Raw genomic sequence first — 18,279 nt, 5'->3', positions numbered from 1 at the left:
TTCTTACAGTGATAATCACCTTTTCCATCTGGACTAATGGCTGTACTTATTGGTTCCTGGTAGTGCTGGGGGAACAAGTGGTGCTAGGGATTGATTTAGGATTGACTGCATGTAAAGCAAGTGCCTCAGCCCTTATACTGTCTCTCTGGTCCAGTGACCCCTATATTTTCTCCAGATTTATGATTTATGATTTCTCCAGATTTATGACTTTCTACTTTCCCATTGTCCTCATAACTCTCTGACCATAATCAAGTGCCTCTATTGTCTGAGATCCTTTGCTGGAGGATCATCTTGTCTTCCTTATACAGCCCAGTTGTACAAAGATCTTTTTTTTTACAAAAGGCAAGCAGGTTCAGAGAAGTAATGTGAAGCACCAGCTCATAAATGCAGAACATAGATTTGAACTTTCTAGCTTTTCCATTCACTCATGCATTCTACATACACATTCGTGTGTAGCACTGTAGCACTGTCCTCCTTTTGTTCATTGATTTTGCTCTAGTGGACACCAGTAACATCTCAACAAATTGTGAGACTTATTGTTACTGTTTTTAGAATATCAAATACGTGATGGATAGCTTGCCAGGCTTTGCCATGTAGGCGAGATATTCTCGGTAGCTTGCCGGGCTCTCTGAGAGGAATCAAACCCGGGTCAGATGCATGCAAGTCAAATGCCCTACCCACTGTGCTATCGCTCTAGCCCATTTGTGTGTGTGTGTGTGTACACGCACACACACACACATATATTTACATATATGCATATATACATACTGAAAACCAACTTGCTGTGGGCCAGCTATTGTCCCACAATTAGAGGTAACAGCCCTGAACCAGCTTAATTCCATGTCCTCAGAGACTCTTTGTTCTAGAGGGGAAAGAGACAGTTGGCAGATAATCACGTGCAGTGAAGCTTGGCAGTGATGTCCTCTGAAGGATCATAAAGCGGAGGACAAGAAGGGAGACTGAGGAAGGGCGGTGCATGGTGTATTAATTAAGGTGATTCTGGAAGCTTCTCTGAAGAGAGAGTGTTAAGCAGGACCATAGGGCTGGAGGGGAGAGTTGGCTCCAGCAGGGAGGACAGAGGACATCAGCCCAGAGACAGAGTGAAGGACAGCCATAGCCTGTGCTTGGAGCTTGGTGGGGGAGAGTGGCTCTCTGAGCAGGGAGTTGGTGACAAAACCAGCTGCCAGATTGTATGGGAATTTGTTTCCATAGGGCAGAGATACTTGATTTTTACTCTGAAAACACAGTTGGCAATCCACTGGGGTTTTGTAAGTAGTAAAGCTCTTGTTCTCTAATTCATCAGACATAGATGGTGTGTATACAATTTCATGGCTAAGCAGTAGCTCAGCTGGACTTTGAACTTGGTCTTAAGAAAGGTTGTTCCGGTCCGTCCTTCACGCCCTACCGAGGTCACCAGTTGCCCCCCACGAGCGGCTCTCCAGCACAGCCACGGCCCCAGAAGCACAAGGACTTAATGCAGAACCCAGCAGCTTGGAGCAGAAAAGTGAACGGACTATGCGTTGATCCAGGCCATCAAGTCTGCCGGAGGGGAAAGGGTGTTGCCCCATTCGCCCTCTCCTCTCTGGAAAGAAAGATGGCGGCCACATGGGAGCCTTGTGGACAGCAGGTATGAGCCGGGAGTGTGGGGGCGACTAAAACCTCATGGGAAGGGGGGCGTTTCGGTCCGCCCTTCACGCCCTACCGAGGCCACCAGTTGCCCCCACGAGCGGCTCTCCAGCACAGCCACAGCCCCAGAAGCACAATGACCTAATGCAGAACCCAGCAGCTTGGAGCAGAAAAGTGAAAGGACTATGCGTTAATCCAGGCAATCATTTCTGCCCAGAGGGGAAAGGGTGTTGCTCCCTTCCGCCCTCCTCCCTCTGGAAAGAAAGATGGCGGCCACATGGGAGCCTTGTGGACAGCAGGTATGAGCCGGGAGTGTGGGGGCGACTAAAACCTCATGGGAAGGGGGGCGTTTCGCTCCGCCCTTCACGCCCTACCGAGGCCACCGGTTGCCCCCCGCGAGCGGCTCTCCAGCACGGCCACGACTCCAGAACACAGAAACCAATTTCTTAACTATCTGACTTTCAGTAGAAATACTTCCAGGGTCAATAGGTAAAATAGCAGAAATCCAAAACCAACATTTAATTCTTGAACCCAGCTGTAGAAAGCAAATCACTTCACAATGCTTTTTCAGCATGTCTGATTTGGGGGGGGGGGTAAACTCTAAATAATAGTGGTGAATCTTTTATTGAAACAATGAATCTAATCAAAGCAGATAGAGTGTTAACTAGAATTCATCTGCCTCACAGGGACGGGGAGGGGTGGGGGTGGGGTTTTATTGGGGTTCTTCATGGTAAAAAATAAGTATTGGTAAAGGGAAATGTGTTTGATATTTGCATGACTGAGACATAAACCTGAAAGCTTTGTAACCTTTCCCACAGTGATTCAATAAATAAATAAAAAAGAAAAAAAAAAGAAAGGTTAGATAATAACACCCAAAAGACAGATAAAGTTAGAGGGATTGTGCCTGCCACAAAGGCAGGATGTGGGATGGGTGGGGGTGGGGGGAGGGATACTGGGAACATTGGGGGCGGAGAATGGGCATTGGAGGAAAGATAGGTACTTGAACATTATTTGACTGAAATGCAATCCTGAAAGTCTGTTAATGTATCTCAAGATGATTCATTAAAATAAAAAAAAATTTTTTTAAAAAGAAAGGTTAGATAGGGACTTTAGAGATAGTGCAGGAGATAAGATACATGCCTTACATGCTCCTGACTCCAGATTTATTTCCTGGCACCACCTGCCCTGCCCATTCCATCCCCAGCATCTCCCTAGAGATCCTGAAAAGCAAAGGTATGACCTTGGTGGCCCAAGTCCAGGCACTTACAACCTTCTGAAGGATCTGAGCTGATCCTTTTGCTCTCTGTCTTTGTCAGTACTGATACTATACGCTTCACACTAGTCATGTGCTTAAGTGTTGCCTCTCTGTACTGCCTTCCTCCAACAAAACCTCTCACGTTCCTTCCAATTTTGTATATTTCTAAATATTTAGAATGCCCTTCGGGGCCCTGCAGAACCTGGCTGCCTACCAGCTCACCCAGATCACCTTCCTGTCTCTCAATATCTGACAGCTTCCCTGCAGCCAACTTGCTCTCAGTTATATTCTTTCTTGAGTTAAATCTGTTAAATCTGTCTCTAGCTTTGCTCACTTTATTATCTCTGCCCGGAATGTCCCATTCTCCTGCCTTCTTCCTTGGCTTTAACCTTGTTTCCTTTTTTTTCCCCCTTTTAATTCTTCCCCTAATATTTCAGACCATTTTGTCAATGTCATTCAGTGACTTAGCCCTTAAGTTAATAAACTATTTGGTACCATCACCCTAACTAAATAGCCATCCCTTAAAAATGACAATCAGTGAGCATAATATATATCAAAAAGACTAGAGACAATCAGTGTTGATGGAGATGTGATGGAAAAGGAACCCTCATTCCCTGTTGGTGGTTATGTTATCTGGTTCTCCCCCTCCAGGAGGCAGTATGGAGATTCTCCAAAAAAATAAAATAAAAATAGAGCCCCCATATGAACCAGCAATTCTACTTGGCAATTCTACTTGGCATCTATATCCCCTCCCCCCAAATAAAAACATTAATTTGAAAAGATGTATGCATACTAGTGTTCACCACAGTTCTTAATACAATAGCCAGGATGTGGAAACCACCCAGATGTTTAACAACAGGTGAATGGATAAAGAAGCTATGGAACATATACACAATTCTATGATAAGAAGGTGAAATCATGCAGCTCACTGCAATGTGGATGGAATTGGAAGGTGCCAAATTACTTTTAAGTCATAGAAAAAAAGAACAAACACTGGGTGATCTCATTTATTCGTGAACTGTTGAGAGATGAAACAAGGGAATTGACAGTGTTAAACCCTTGGTCTGGGATCATAAATTCAGATTACCAAGCAAGGGTTGGGGAGGAAGAAAGAAGTGAAGTACAGTTGACATAGCGACACTAGTGGTGATAGTGATGGTGAGATACTGCAGCGATAGCATAGCGGGTAGGGTGTTTGCTTGCACGTGGCCAACCCGGGTTTGATTCCTCTGTCCCTTTTGGAGAGCCTGGCAAGCTACTGAGGATATCCTGCCCGCATGGCAGAACCTGGCAAGCTCCCTGTGGTGTATTCGATATGCTAAAAACAGTAACAACAATTCTCACAATGTAGACATTATATGGTGCCCGCTCGAGCAAATTGATGAACAATGGGAGGATAGTGCTACAGTGCAGAGTTACAGCAAATAAATCTTAAAAAGCAATTGTATCTGCTAGGGGAAAAGGGAGCTCAGATAGAGATGGGAGTACCAAATAAAGGGTGTTGGGAGGATCCTCCCAGGATGGGAGAAGAATGCTGAAAGTAGACTATAGACCAAATATGATTGCCACTCAATGCCTCTTTTGCAAACCACAGCACCCAAAAGGAGAAAGAGAACAAAAGGGAAGGCCCTGCCACAGAGGCAGGGTGGGATGGGTGGGGTGGGGGGTGGGAGGGATACTGGGACCCGTGGTGGTGGAAAATGGGCACTGGTGGAGGGATGGGTATTTGATCATTGTATAATTGAAAGCCTAGCACAAAAATTTGTAAGTCTACAACTGTACTTCATGGTGTTTCACTAATAAAAATTTTTTAAAAAAGCAATTGTATCTTTTGCTTCTCAACATTCATAGACAGACAGATGTACTTCCTAAGTATAGCATGTTAATCAGCTAATTTGTACATGGTTATTTGTAAGGCTTTGGGGAAGAATTTGGTAAAATGTGTGAAAGGTATGGTCATGTGACAATATCTATTACCATCCATTTTGTGTGTGTATGTACATGTGTGTATATATGTATATATGTGTATATATATGAAAATCATGACCTTTTCCCCAATTCTGTTAGTACTGGTTATTATTAATTATAGGGGAAATCCTGACTGCTCTGTTTTTGCTAAAAAGAAAACTTTTGGAGCCTTAGCATATTCTCCTTTACTTACATTTGTTTCTCTGGCATTAAACAAGTGCATTTGGGTTTGAGAGGGTGTATTTTTTTCTTGCCACTTCTAACTAGTCCAGATGGTTATGCAATTCACAGATTCAAATGTGTCCAGATCATGAAAATCCAAAGGCCTCCGTGTTTGGGTAGAGTCCATATGTTTAGGCATCGTTGTGCCTTGTGTGGGTCCACAGAGCTTGTTGAAATATCTCACAGTGGAACTTTCATTTCCTACTCATTTCAATTTAGGACATTCCTGTTCTTACTTCCCATGATGAGGGTAGAAGAGGGAGTGGGTGGTCACTTCCCAAATTATTATATTTTTGTATAAGTGAGGAAGTTGAGAGAGACATAAATAATTGAACTAAGACTCTGTTGCATTAAACAAAAATAATGCTACATCAATATTTCAGTAAGATCATTCGTTCTCAGATGTATGAAAAGGTTTATAAAAAAAAAAAAGTGGACCATGTTAGTCTACAAGGAAATAGACCAGGTTGCTTTCAAACATGAGTGAGCTTTAGAATTCTTAAAAATTTGCCTGAAGTTATGTTATGAACTTAGACCTCACTGTTTAGAGATTCTGACATGGTAGACCTAGGGTAAAGATCAGGATTTTCAGTAAGCATTTGTTTTTTGTAAACTTTGGTACCACACTTTTGGAATCTCTGACCTAGACTTGTGAAAAAAAAAAAAAAGAGACCATAAAGAAAAAAAATCAGCATCAAAAAGAATACTATATACTAGAAAAAATTAACAGTTCAATTTAATTCTTCAGTTCTTGTTCCATTAATGTAGCTTTTTTACTTTCTCTTTTCTGAGCTCTTTGCTTGTAACCAGAATCTGCATCTGTTATAGTGTTTTCAACAGCTTAAGGAGTCCGTCCCTTACACCCAGCCCCACCCCGGTGCACTGCTTTTTTTCTTCTCTATAAAAAGGATCATTCACTTCTTGACTAAAGCATTTTGCAAGTTGTTTTCCCAGAATTTAAAGTATTAATTTTAGTAGGATTTATAATACTTCCTGTTATCAAATCTTCTCCATTGGTGTGGTCTGTAGAAACAGTGATAGTTTTTTATTTGTTCAGTTTTCCATTTTTGCTTGAATTTTAAGTGCTTATATTGTATCCTGCTTGGCTTGGAGAACAATTCTACTACCATCATTTCACATAAAAAAAATCAATTGCTTTGTCCATTCAGTAGGGGTTTATTGAACACCTATTATTTATCACTCTTCTTGGCACTGAAACATCAGTGTAAACAATGGACAGCATATTCTTATCTTCATTAAATTTGCATTTTGGTGGAAGGAGAAGTACATTAACTATGTTGGGTTGAAAGACATTATGGGGAAAAAGTAAGATAGAAATGAGATGAAACCATGTTGGTGAGAAAGGCTGTTTAAAAAATAAAATGTATAGGGCACTCAGATATGAAGAGAAGAGAATAAAAGACAAGGTAAAGAAGATCTGTGGAGAAATTTGGAGGAACCACAGTTGGGCAGAGGAACAGCCAATCCAGAACATATTATCAAGGGAATGGGTTTGGGGTATTGAAGACCTAGAAAGGAAGAATATGGGAATGTGAGGGGAGAGTAGTAGGAGAAGGAAAATCATTAGACAGTATCCTGGGAGGAGAGAAGGCTGTTATAATGACGTGGGTATCTTCCCTGAGTGAGGTAGAAGACATAGTTGTGAACAGAGGAATGAAGTGATGTGACAGGTTTTTATTTTTTTAAAGGGTCTCTGACTTTCAACTGAACAAGAGACTGGTTGGGAACTGGGAGAGCCAACAGATCTTACTGGGAGTCTCTGGCAGTGCTCCAGGAAGGAATGGAGGGCCCGGTGAATTCAGGGGAAATGGTGGCCAGGGGTCAGTGTGAGGGTCCGTTGGGAAGATGAGCCTCTTGATTCTCCTGACAATTTGCAGAACAAAGGGAGGAAGAAAGTATGTGAATTCAAGGAGGATTTTTGGCCGGAGTCACCAGAACTCAGTCATTACCCCATCACAGAAGATGGGGGAGGCTGTGAGGTGGGGAGCAAGTTTGTGTAGGCAGATGAGGATGTATGTTAAAAATGCATGTTGATGTCCTGTGGAACAGGAGTAAGTAGTTGGATACATGAATTTGGTGCCTAGGAGATAGTTATCTAGAGGAATTTTAGCATGTGGAAAGGCAAAGTATATTTTTGAAAAAAATATACTTTAAAAAAATCTTCCTTCATATTTGAACCTGTTAATTAGTGTACATATTAATGAGTATCAGTTAGTGTGGGTATAAAATTCCTTAATAATATCATAACTGGAAGAATCATGTACACATGTGAATATATATCAAGATACATGTATATGTTTTTATATACTCCCTTAGTGTGTATATATATCGTTCTTCTGTGAATTTCATAATCCATTATTTTACAGATTTTGTTTCTAAGCTCCTTTTGAAGCCCTTATCTTTGGTATGGACTGTCTTTATTCACTGAGTCAGTCTTGACTTCTTAATGTACTGCTCTAGATTCACCTCCTGATAGTCTTATTCACCCCCCCGCATAGTATTACTGTCTTTTGTCATATCACCCTTTTGTTCACTCTTTGGGACTTTATATTCTAGAGTGGATTACCACACAGAAAATGGTTGAAACTTGCTTGTCTCTGGTAAGTTATTTACCATGGGGTAGTAAACCAGAACCTTCTAGAGAACATGAAGTTTATAAGACCATCTTCTCTATTACGTGACTGTGGTTGGCACACTTGATCCATGATAGCAGTTCATTTGTGTAAGCAAGTTGACAGATGTCCTTACTGAGGCATCAAATTGGATGGTGTCTTGCTAACAAATCCAATGGGAAAGGAAAAAAGAGAATTTGAAGGATTATCTTTTTTTTATGGATTACACTTGTACCCGTTAGCTGTTTGATACTTTGTAGTTAATGCTGCCTTATTAGAAGACTATACAGTTCTTTTATGGATGTCAAAATAGTTGCAGTGAAAATGATGTTGCATGGAGTCATCAGCCTGAAAATTTTCATCTCGTGATTTCAGATGGGTTTTTGTCTGTGCCGCTCCACTTTCTTCCAAGTCATTTCGGGGTGAGCTCGATGTTACCCTCTCCATTAATTTACTTTGGCATTTCATGTGGTTAGACAGGCCATGAACACGAGGGTCTTTAATATTTTTTTTAATCCTGCAATGCTCCTTTTTAATTGATGTCCTTCATAAATTGTATTTGCTGAAGCTGTAATTACTCATTAAGCAGCAAAAGCAAATCTCCCTCCAAGTACAATGAAGATGTTCTTTTGTGAAATTATTAAGTTACTGAAGTTCGACATGCAGAGTAATTTAGTTCTGCTTTATAACGATATCTTTGGGGATTCTCCCTTCGGGGATCACATCTATTAGAGCCTATCAAAGTGGAAAGGACCAGTCATCACCACTGGATCTCCTGGATGGGGTGGCCACTTTATACACATATGCTCTTGAAAACTGTTGGAATTGGCCTATGTCTTTGCTTTACCTGTTGTTAATGTAATTTATTTGAAATATTTTTGTTTTGATTTTTGGGGGGAGGTCACATCTGGCTGTGCTCAGGACTTAGTTCTGACTCTGCACTCAGGGTTCACTCAGACTTGGGAGAAAATATAGGTGCCGAGAATTGAGCTTGGGTTGGCTGTGTGCAAGGCAAGCCCCAAACCTGCTCTACTGTGACTTTGGCCCCTGAAATATTTTGTTTTGACTCTTGAAATAGCATATAGGAAAACCTCTGTGATTGGAGTAGGGGGTCTTAAAGGGAGAGCAATGGAAAGTGACTATTAATAAGTGTGGGTAAAGGTAAAAAAGGTAAAGGCCCTCCCGTTGATCCTCGATTTGCTCGAGCGGGCCCAGTAACGTCTCCATTGGAGACTTTGTTGTTACTGTGTCTGGCATATCGAAATAAGTGTGGGAATGGACCAAATTAATTAAGGTGATTTAAGAGTGCATGATGTAAAATTTTTCTACTTAGTTACCTTACAAAATGTATAAACCTTATCATGGTACAACATAAAGATAATAGTTTTTGTAAGATGGTGGAGAGAAAATAAAACACTATTATAGGTGTCAGTGTAGGTGAAAAGAAAACAAACTTCTCCAAGTCTATTCCCATGAGATGTGGTAGAGGAAACAAAAAGAATTGCTCCAAAGCTAGGGAGGGGAAGTGTGTTGGGAAAAAGTGGAGTTGATACATCAGAGAAGGCAATGAGCTTTTTCGGCTTACCCAAATTTACTAGCTATGTGTATACCTTTGCTTGAAGAATCTTTTATTCTGCTTGGACATTTTGAAAAACTTTCTGAGAAATTCTGTCATTGAGAAAGATCAACCAAAAAAGAAGTTTCCCAATTGATCACTGAAGGAAATTTTCAAGATCCTGTGGATGCTGGAACATTGGTGAAAGGGGAGACATAGCCCCCTGCTATGGACTGGCAGCCCTTGTGCTTACTGCTAGAAGTTCTCATCTGTTAATCTATAAAATAGGAATAATAACTATAGTTACCTAAATGGTTGTTGAGAAAATAAATTGCATTTGGGAAAGTTTAATGAAATAATGTGTACAGGGCTTCACTGGGTTGAACATATAATAATAATTATTGCTGTGTAAAAAGATAAATGATAAAATTATTTCAATTAGGAACGATGATGAGAAGACACTGGGTTGATGATTATAAGACACTGAAATTAAAATGTATCTACCTTTTCCCCAGTATTTCCCTTCAACAAACATCAGAGTACTTACAACCAGCTAGGCAGTATTAATTCCCAGGGGAAACAGCAGCACCCATAGCTAAGGCCCCTTTCCTCATGAATCTAGAGTTTTTTCCCCCATATAACGTGTTTACTGATGTCGCTATCTCTTAGAGTATAAAGTAAATTTAATGGTATCTAATTCAGTTAGAGTTAATTGTTCTGAGGTCATTATATCAGAGACCTGCCCCAAAGGATTACTTTTTCTGTCAAAGTCAGATCTGTTCTTACACACACACACACACAAAAAAAAAAGCAGAGCAGGATTCACCGGTCACATTTTAAAATAAAATTAAGCTAACACTGTTAGATGAGATCAGTCACATGGAAAGTGCCTCCCCTTTTCACCCCATTTCTGTTAGGGGCCAGATTGAGCAAATGCAAAGGTACAACACTTCCTTAACCTTGGTGTTCAGATAACAGAGCAGACTGTGGTAACATAAGTATGTTCCAAAGATCGTCTTAGCTATACTTATACTAAAACAGGAAAAGGCGGTTGATTTGAAAGCCAACAGTAGCTGTTTAAAAATGCAGGCGTCCCATAAACTAACCCACTCTAAACCCAGGGTCCAACCTCGTGTGGGAAAAGACTGTTGCCTGCAACAAGTTAACGTGGGGCCCATCTTTGTCAAAGAGATGTTTTACCTCAAACTGAATAGAAACCTTTGCTTCCATTTGAAATGATTTATAATGGTTCCCGCCTGATCGCCAAGTGTCTCCAAATTAAAAGCCATTAATTAAGGCCTTATATAGATACAAAAGATAGGCAAGGAGTGCTTTGTAATTCCAGCTCAGTACTTCAGGTGAGAGCTTTTCAAATTACGTGGACCACTGAAGCCACCTGCCTGACTAAACGCAGCACGGGCAGCGCGGCCCATCAGCGCACCGCGGCGCCAGCCTGGTTACTGATTTTTCTCATTTCTCCAGGGCAAATACTAATTAATGGATACAATTCACAGCTGATTAGCTGTAGTTTCTTCAGTAATTACATTCGCATACTAACTGTTCAGAAGAGGATTTCTAACCCAGTTCTTATTTCACTCTAAGCTTAATTTGTTTTTTGAATTGTTTAGGCCCTTAGTTTAATAGCCATTTTATTTTTCTTTGTTGTTTTAGGTGCTATTAGATAATAAGTGAGTTAATCTTAAAAAAAAAAAACCCTCTCTGATAATGAGCCGTTTGCCTTAAATGGATTTCTAATTCCCCAACAAAACCTACATTTAAATAACGTTAAAGTTCTGATACAGGCTGTCAGACAGTGCAGGAAACCAGGATCGGTGCATGAAATACATTTTGTGGGGCTAGTCCTCTTAAGGATCTCCCTTGGTAAGGGAGGCTTAAGATTTATAACAGCATCAAAAATATCTCTGGACAGATCCCTACATTTCTTGCATAAATATTATAGTGAATTGGCTGCATAGTACCTTTGTCCACCTGTTCACACGTGGCTTTTAAAGTCTTTTGTAGTAAATGACTTGAGAGGGGTATGGTGGACTTAAAAAAGTGGTGCATGTTTAATTTTCACAGTGTGATGCCTTCAGAGATGTATGTATTCGTAAAATCACATGTTTCTGACATCACCTGCCATCAGAGAAGCAAGATGAAGACAGTTCTTCTGTGCTAACAGACACATCTTTTTCAGAAATGTCTCCATACAGACATTCACCCAAAGAATCAGAGTGCTCCCTGAGAGCTTTGCTGAAAGCTCATGGCAAGACTGTGTTGATATGTCGTTTTACTGAGTGGAATTTTGCATCTGTGGACCATCAGTGGCTCTTTGCAACCAGTAGAGTCCTTCATATAAATCCTGTTTAGTTCTGGATGCCTGACATGATAATGTATGTAGTGTGTCAATCCTGCATCTGTGCACACATTCTGTAGGTTAGGCCTGGGACTGAGAGCCCCAGAAATTAGTGTTGCTGGTTTCAGTGAGAGGATTATATGGGTCTCTCATAGCTTTGCCCGTGTTTATATAATATTTATTTCTGCATTTCTTCATCTATCTCTATTCCTCCTTGAGAAATGGACCTTTTGCTTAATAATAATTATGAACCTTCTATTAGAGAATGGATATATCCATGTCACCCTTTGCAAGCCAAATCTGTGTGTTATTTGAAACATTAAAGGTAGGAAATAATACACTTTCTGAAAATACAGGCATCTTTAACCATTTTAAAATCTTGAAAAAAATACAACTCCAGATAATTATGCTCACAGAGCCCATCCAAGTTGCCAGACTGATAACAGAATGTTTAAAGCAACAAAATGTGCCTACTTAGACCATCTGAACCTGAAAATACATTTCTGCCAAATTCCAAGTTTTACATTTTGATAACAGGTCTCTAGAAGTAAAGAGCTTATGTCTGAAATGCTGATACAGTCTTATTTGTGATGGTATGAATGGGCCATTGTGTTTGGGAATTAAATAAAAATTGCTGTGTTCATAGGATCCCACTTATTTTTAAACCTCTTTGCACTTAATGTTACGTTGAGAGATTAAATAACGCTGTTTTCAACAGTTCTGATGGATATAGATAGTGTGTGTTAAGCTCTGTTTGGAGATTTAAAAAAAATTTCTTAGTCCTATTATTTCTTTATATTCATGCCACACCCTGTTACTAGAAAATAGAATTTGAGTCCTGGGGATTGAATTCTGTGCTCTTTAATTCACATTTTAACCTGCCCACACTGTTACACCTGCTCTTGAAAAAGTCAGCTATGAAATCTCAACATGCTTTAAAAATGTGTCAAGGTGATTTTCTTAGAAACTCTTTTCTTTCCAACCCCTGACAAATGCCAGTTCAATAAACAACAACCACTAGTGACCAGTTGGCCAAATGTTTGTAATCATCACCCTTCACTATTAGTCTTGAAGAGAAACAACACTATTTTCTAGAATTATTGAGTTAGTGTAACTCTGTGCTTTATTTTCTGAGAAAACTGGTTGACAATATAGAGCTTGGTGCTTTGAAACCTCTGTCACAGCTCACATTTGGTCTGAGTAAAACCACCCTTTTATCTCCTAACACCAGCATTCTTTCCAAATCCCATCAGAGTATTAAGTAAGCCACCAGAATTCTTTATTATGCTGCATATTAACATCAAACATTCTATTTTCTTTCAGTTTGGAAATAACAATAACTACATGAACATGGCCGAGGCAAACAACGCTTTCTTTGCAGCCAGTGAGGTGGGTGTCTGTCTTAATGTGTGTGTGTTTGTTTTGTGTGTTATTTAGATCATTTGAAAGACTAGAAATGGAAAGTAAAGTGTCAAATTTATCTCTTTTCTTTGGCACAAGGTAATGACTTTGGAGGAGAAATAAGAAGAGACTGTTGGGAAAGATAATAACCTGACAAATGTTTATCACTTGTCTATACACTCTAACATTGGTAATCTACCCAGATTACTTGATTAAAAAATATATGCAAGCAAAAATTAATATATGGAAGTAATATATGGAAGTATAACATGACTTCTGTAATTGGAAACTGAGCAGGGAAGAGGTTGTTTTGAAAACTAGACTGGAGGTCTAGTTTTAATAAAATTTTAATATTTTATTTAAAAAAATTCACATCTCTAGTGCCTTTTTTTTTAAATTGAGTTGCCATGGTGTAGGAAATGATCCAGTAGATTTAAAGTAGTACATTTTGATCGTTTATGGTGTGATGTGAGTAAGTTTTTTTGTGTTTTCTTCCATCAGCCTAGAAGTATCTGGCCCATAGTAGATGCTCAGTAAATATTCGTTGAAAGAATGAATGAGCATACTTCAAGACTTGATCAGAGCTAGACTAAGTATTGGACTCTTAACAGCAGTGCCATGTGACTATGACATTGCTGTTAAGAGTGCCTTCAGTTTACGAGTACAGATAGAAAAAAACACCTTGCTGCTCTGTTTGACTGTTTCCCTACTTACTGACTTATGGCTGGTATCTAGTCTCAGGCTGGTGTCTTTCTCTCCAGAAAGACCTTGATGGTAATGAGATCCAGAAAAGGGTTTCCTACAGACTATAAATTGTGTGATATTTAAGATTTTAAAACAAGAACAAATAGAAGTGAAATTGGTCCAAATGGAACATTTCCTCTTGTGGTTCCTATAATAAAAAGTCTCCATTTTCCAGATACCTTCAAATATGGGAAACTGAACTAGCCTGACCCCTGAGAATGAAAATTCTAATGGCTTCATAAATGATCTTAGTTCGGGGAAGAAAGTGGTATGAGAGAAATTAACTTAGAAAAATTATTAGGGAAAATGGGCAATCAAGAATTAAGGACAGTCACAGCTTAATCATTTCTTATTGACCATCATCTCTCTAACCAAGAAGTCAGCCTAGAGAGGGAATAGTGTTTGGCACTGGATGCTGTGTTGTTTGTGATAATGAACACAAACCCCATCTGTAAGGACAACATGATGTTTCATTCTGTAGAATTTTTTTCCCTACATTTGAATCAAACATTGATGAAAGCTCTACTGCCAGCAGCTGTTCAGAGACAATTTAATTCCAGCTGTGATAATTCACCGTGTCAGACATTGGCTGTTATATGTTGATACAACAGTTCTCCAGATTTGCATTTTTATCAAAAGGAACAAATGTTTTGAACATTTCAGTACAGATGGTATTTAACCATGTACATACTACTTTAACATGTTCAAGGTAAACACTGGAAAGTCAATATCTGTAAAAACGTATTCATAGAAATGACATGAGTAAGCTGACACTGGTCATTGATATTATGGCAAAAAATCAGTGTGCTTTTTGCTATTAATTCCATGCATCAGTATTTTATAATTTCATGAATTTGGTGTTTGGGGTCACTGTTTGCTACTTTATGGATTGCTATATATTTAATATATTTAATATTTAATATATTATATTAAACTTTATATTTAATATATTACCTTTCATTAAAAGTGCTTTCAGAATTTAGCATTATTTTGGGTATATATTTTATTTTATTGTGTTATTTAGCTAAGTCGTGTTATAGTAATATATTAAATTCTAACTTAAAGTTAATTTGTCTTCAGAACTAACTTACTATAGGGATATTACAGGTTTGATCTTCTTAGTAAAAATAAAAATGAAAATATCTTCTTTAATTTTGACTGCCTAGCATAAGGCAGGCTTTGTTTGAGCTTTAGTAGTAATCTTATTGGATAATTTCAGTGTATGTCTTTTCTTGAGCAAAAAACAAAGCCCATTCAAATGATAATGCATTTCATGATAGCATGTGCTTCTTTTCCTAGTCACTGCATTAAAAGTAAATTTATTTATTTTTAACATTTTAATGAGTGCAAACTAATTCAGGAAACTTTAGGTTTGAGTGCTGTGAAGTTGAAATTGTGCCTGAAACCAATTCCCTTCATATAGATACTGCCCTGTTGATAACACTGTAGGGACGAGGATACTCTGAGTCTGAAATTCACACATTTGCTGTATGTTTTCTGTCTGTGTCATGATTACCCTGACCATTTTTAAAGTACTTTAAATATTTATTGAAATAATATTTCAAGTGTTAATTACAGTGGTAATGAAAACAGCCAAATGCCACATATCAAGAATGAGTGTTTATCCGTATTGTTAATGTGATATGTTAGATTTCATTAAGCAGTAATGGGGTAGCAAATGAGTCACAAATTACAGTTGCATCTGTTACTAGACCACATTAGTGCCAAAATAACGGCAAATGCAGCCATAGGGTTACGTTCATTAGCCAACCATGTTTGTGGCCAATTCATCCCTTTGTGTTTGAGAACTCAAGATACCACAGTAAGAAATTTTTGACTTGGGGGGAGGGGGCATTACCAGAATAAATATCTAAAACATGCTAATACCTTATTCAAATAGTTATTATTCTGTGATGCTTTTCATATGTTGAATCTTCTAAGACTCTCAAGATACTCAGTTGTCCTGTCATTGAATCTGTGCAGCCTTATTTTGGGTAGAATACAAGTAACAGTTGAAAACTTGTATATACAAATATTTTTTCCCTAAGTTTCTATTTTCCTCAATGAGTTGTTATATCATTATTGATAGTTTGGGAAATGATGTTTTTTTCCCCTCTTAGTTATGTCTCAACCTATTAAAACTGATTTGATTGTCTTGCACCAATTCATTTTTCAAAAATACTATAAATAATGAATAAACTATAACTTTGGCCTTTTGGGCTTATATAAATCTATCTTAGATTTGATATTCTACCCCAAACCCAAGTTCTGTTCTAAGAAATTTTTGTTTATAAGTTACAGTGTAACCTTTCAAATGGCCCCATTTTTAAGTAGCAGTGAGAACAGTGCATTATTTACTGGGGTCTTGAGAAATAATATTACTCTAATAAGCAAGTGAGCCATATCAGTTGAACTAGTACATCTACATAGTACATGTCTGTGTTCATCCTGTAGATAAGTCTTTAAGATTTGAAGACTGATAGAAAATGATTTGATAAATGCATTTGAAAGTACCCATACAAAAGAAAAAAATCCCCTTATTAGGGTTCAAATATAAGCACCAAGACCTTGTTGTATGTGCTCTGATAATCCTTATATAAAATGTCATATTACAAACAAACAATTTTCATGCAAGCATTCATTGCACTTGGGACTAAACCAATACAGAAATTTAAGAAGCAGACCACAAATTTTATATTACTTGCTTTATATGTTGTGGCAGAAAGTAAATATGTGTAATGTTCAATTCTAGATTAATGTTGTGTGTGTACACCACAAAATTGTCAGCATTTTATGAAGCATGTGGATAATGTAAGCGACTTGAGCTGTTTCACTAACATATCAATAAAGTGGCAATTTGTTATATAGCCAAATCTAATGTCGCTGATGCTCCAACTAACAACAAAGACAGATGTTGCTAATTAAGTACGCATTAAAAAACTGTTAATACTGATACTCCATTAAAACCATATGATAATGAGACTTAAATCTTTAATCAGAATGATCAGCAAAACTTTATATATGGAAATCTGTGTTTAAGATGTTTTCATTTGAGAAATATTTGGCTTGGATAGGTCGTATTTTCTTATAAATAGTTTTCTCCCCCAACCCCAAAGAGAAATAAGATAGGAACTGGAGTATGAAGATATGTACATTTTTGTTTCCTTTTAGCAGACATTCCATACGCCAAGCCTTGGGGACGAGGAGTTTGAAATCCCCCCAATCACGCCTCCGCCAGAGTCAGACCCCGCCCTGGGCATGCCTGATGTTCTTCTACCCTTTCAAGGCCTCAGTGATCCATTGCCTTCCCAGGGAAGTGAATTCACACCCCAGTTTCCCCCTCAAAGTCTGGATCTTCCTTCCATTACAATCTCAAGAAATCTCGTGGAACAAGATGGCGTGCTTCATAGCAGTGGTTTGCATATGGTAGGCACCACATTTATACTTGAAAGTGTTGTTTTTGTTGCTGTTCTTTGTATTTCGTGTGGCAAAGATCTGAGAGTCTGTGTCAGAAGTGTCTTTTCCTAATCTGTCCATGGATTAAAAAAAGATTTCTCTTTTTTTAACATGGATTTTTTTTTCTTCCAATTTCATTTAAACACAAGTACTGGATCAACTCCTCCTGGTATCAAGAAGAAGGTTTTGGGTTCGTTGATTGGCTGCTTGGCAGTCACAAAGAGTATGTATGACTCAATATAATCTGTCTGCCTTGATTAAAAATCATCTGAGTTTTTAAATGTTTAATTCATTGGTTTGGAAGCAATCTTGCCTTGCTTTTGGTTTAACAGACTTATGCTTGATTTGAAAGTTTGCCCAGGAGAAATTTTAGAAATGGAAGCTCTTACCAAAGTGCCTGGGTCTTTTGTATTTATTGGATTATACTATAATGTTTATGATACATAATTTGCTTCTACCTCAAATGAAATAGCAAACTGTGACACAGAGAAGGGATGAAAGAATAATTGCTTATAACCAGTAGAAGAAAATATAGAGTAGGTTATTGTGTGAAAAACACCTAATTGTGTTACTTATTGTCATAAACATCGAATAAGAAACACCAGCGAGCCAAGATTACTAATGCAATAATTTTGGTTCTCTTTTTTCATAGTGTGCAATTATAGTCAACAATCACCAGAGTAAATCTGCTTTAAGTATTTTAAACTCTTCTGCTGGGATTTTTTTTTCTCTTACTATTCTATATAATGCATTTGTGTTTAACTAGGTGAGATACTAAGCAGATTATTTAAAAACAAGATTAATAGTTTATAGGCCTTTTTTTAAAAACCCTAGCAAAATGAAGCAGATGTGTTGGTATAGCAAAAAACAAATCCTATTACTTGTTTACATATTTTTCTGCACATTAGGACCATGCCAGTAATGTTTATTGGTTTCATTGTTAATTCCCCAGATAACAACAGATGATTGCAAAATATGTAGTGGATTAGCAGTACAAAGATTTGGTGTGCTCTCTGAAATATAAGATTACTTTCCTAAATAGGATTGCAGCAACATAATTTTC

At 38.2% G+C, this 18,279-nt stretch overlaps 1 protein-coding gene across 2 annotated transcripts in view; it reads left to right on the top strand.

The window, feature by feature from the left end:
- Window positions 1-18,279, top strand: part of TOX3 (TOX high mobility group box family member 3) — a 114,156-nt gene that overhangs the window by 69,159 nt on the left and 26,718 nt on the right. The window contains exons 2-3 of one of the 2 annotated variants that reach the window (XM_056135910.1): window positions 12,939-13,004; window positions 16,935-17,186. In XM_056135910.1, coding sequence (XP_055991885.1) covers window positions 12,939-13,004; window positions 16,935-17,186 — 318 coding nt within the window. Of the gene's footprint in view, window positions 1-12,938; window positions 13,005-16,931; window positions 17,187-18,279 lie in introns of both variants that reach the window. The other variant, XM_056135909.1, reaches the window with a different exon arrangement.

This window comes from Sorex fumeus, unplaced genomic scaffold, assembly GCF_029834395.1.
Source record: "Sorex fumeus unplaced genomic scaffold, SorFum_2.1 ptg000122l, whole genome shotgun sequence".
NCBI classification, from domain to species: Eukaryota; Metazoa; Chordata; class Mammalia; order Eulipotyphla; family Soricidae; genus Sorex; species Sorex fumeus.
Note: the sequence above shows the minus strand (reverse complement) of the source record. Positions and strands in the feature narration are given on the sequence as shown.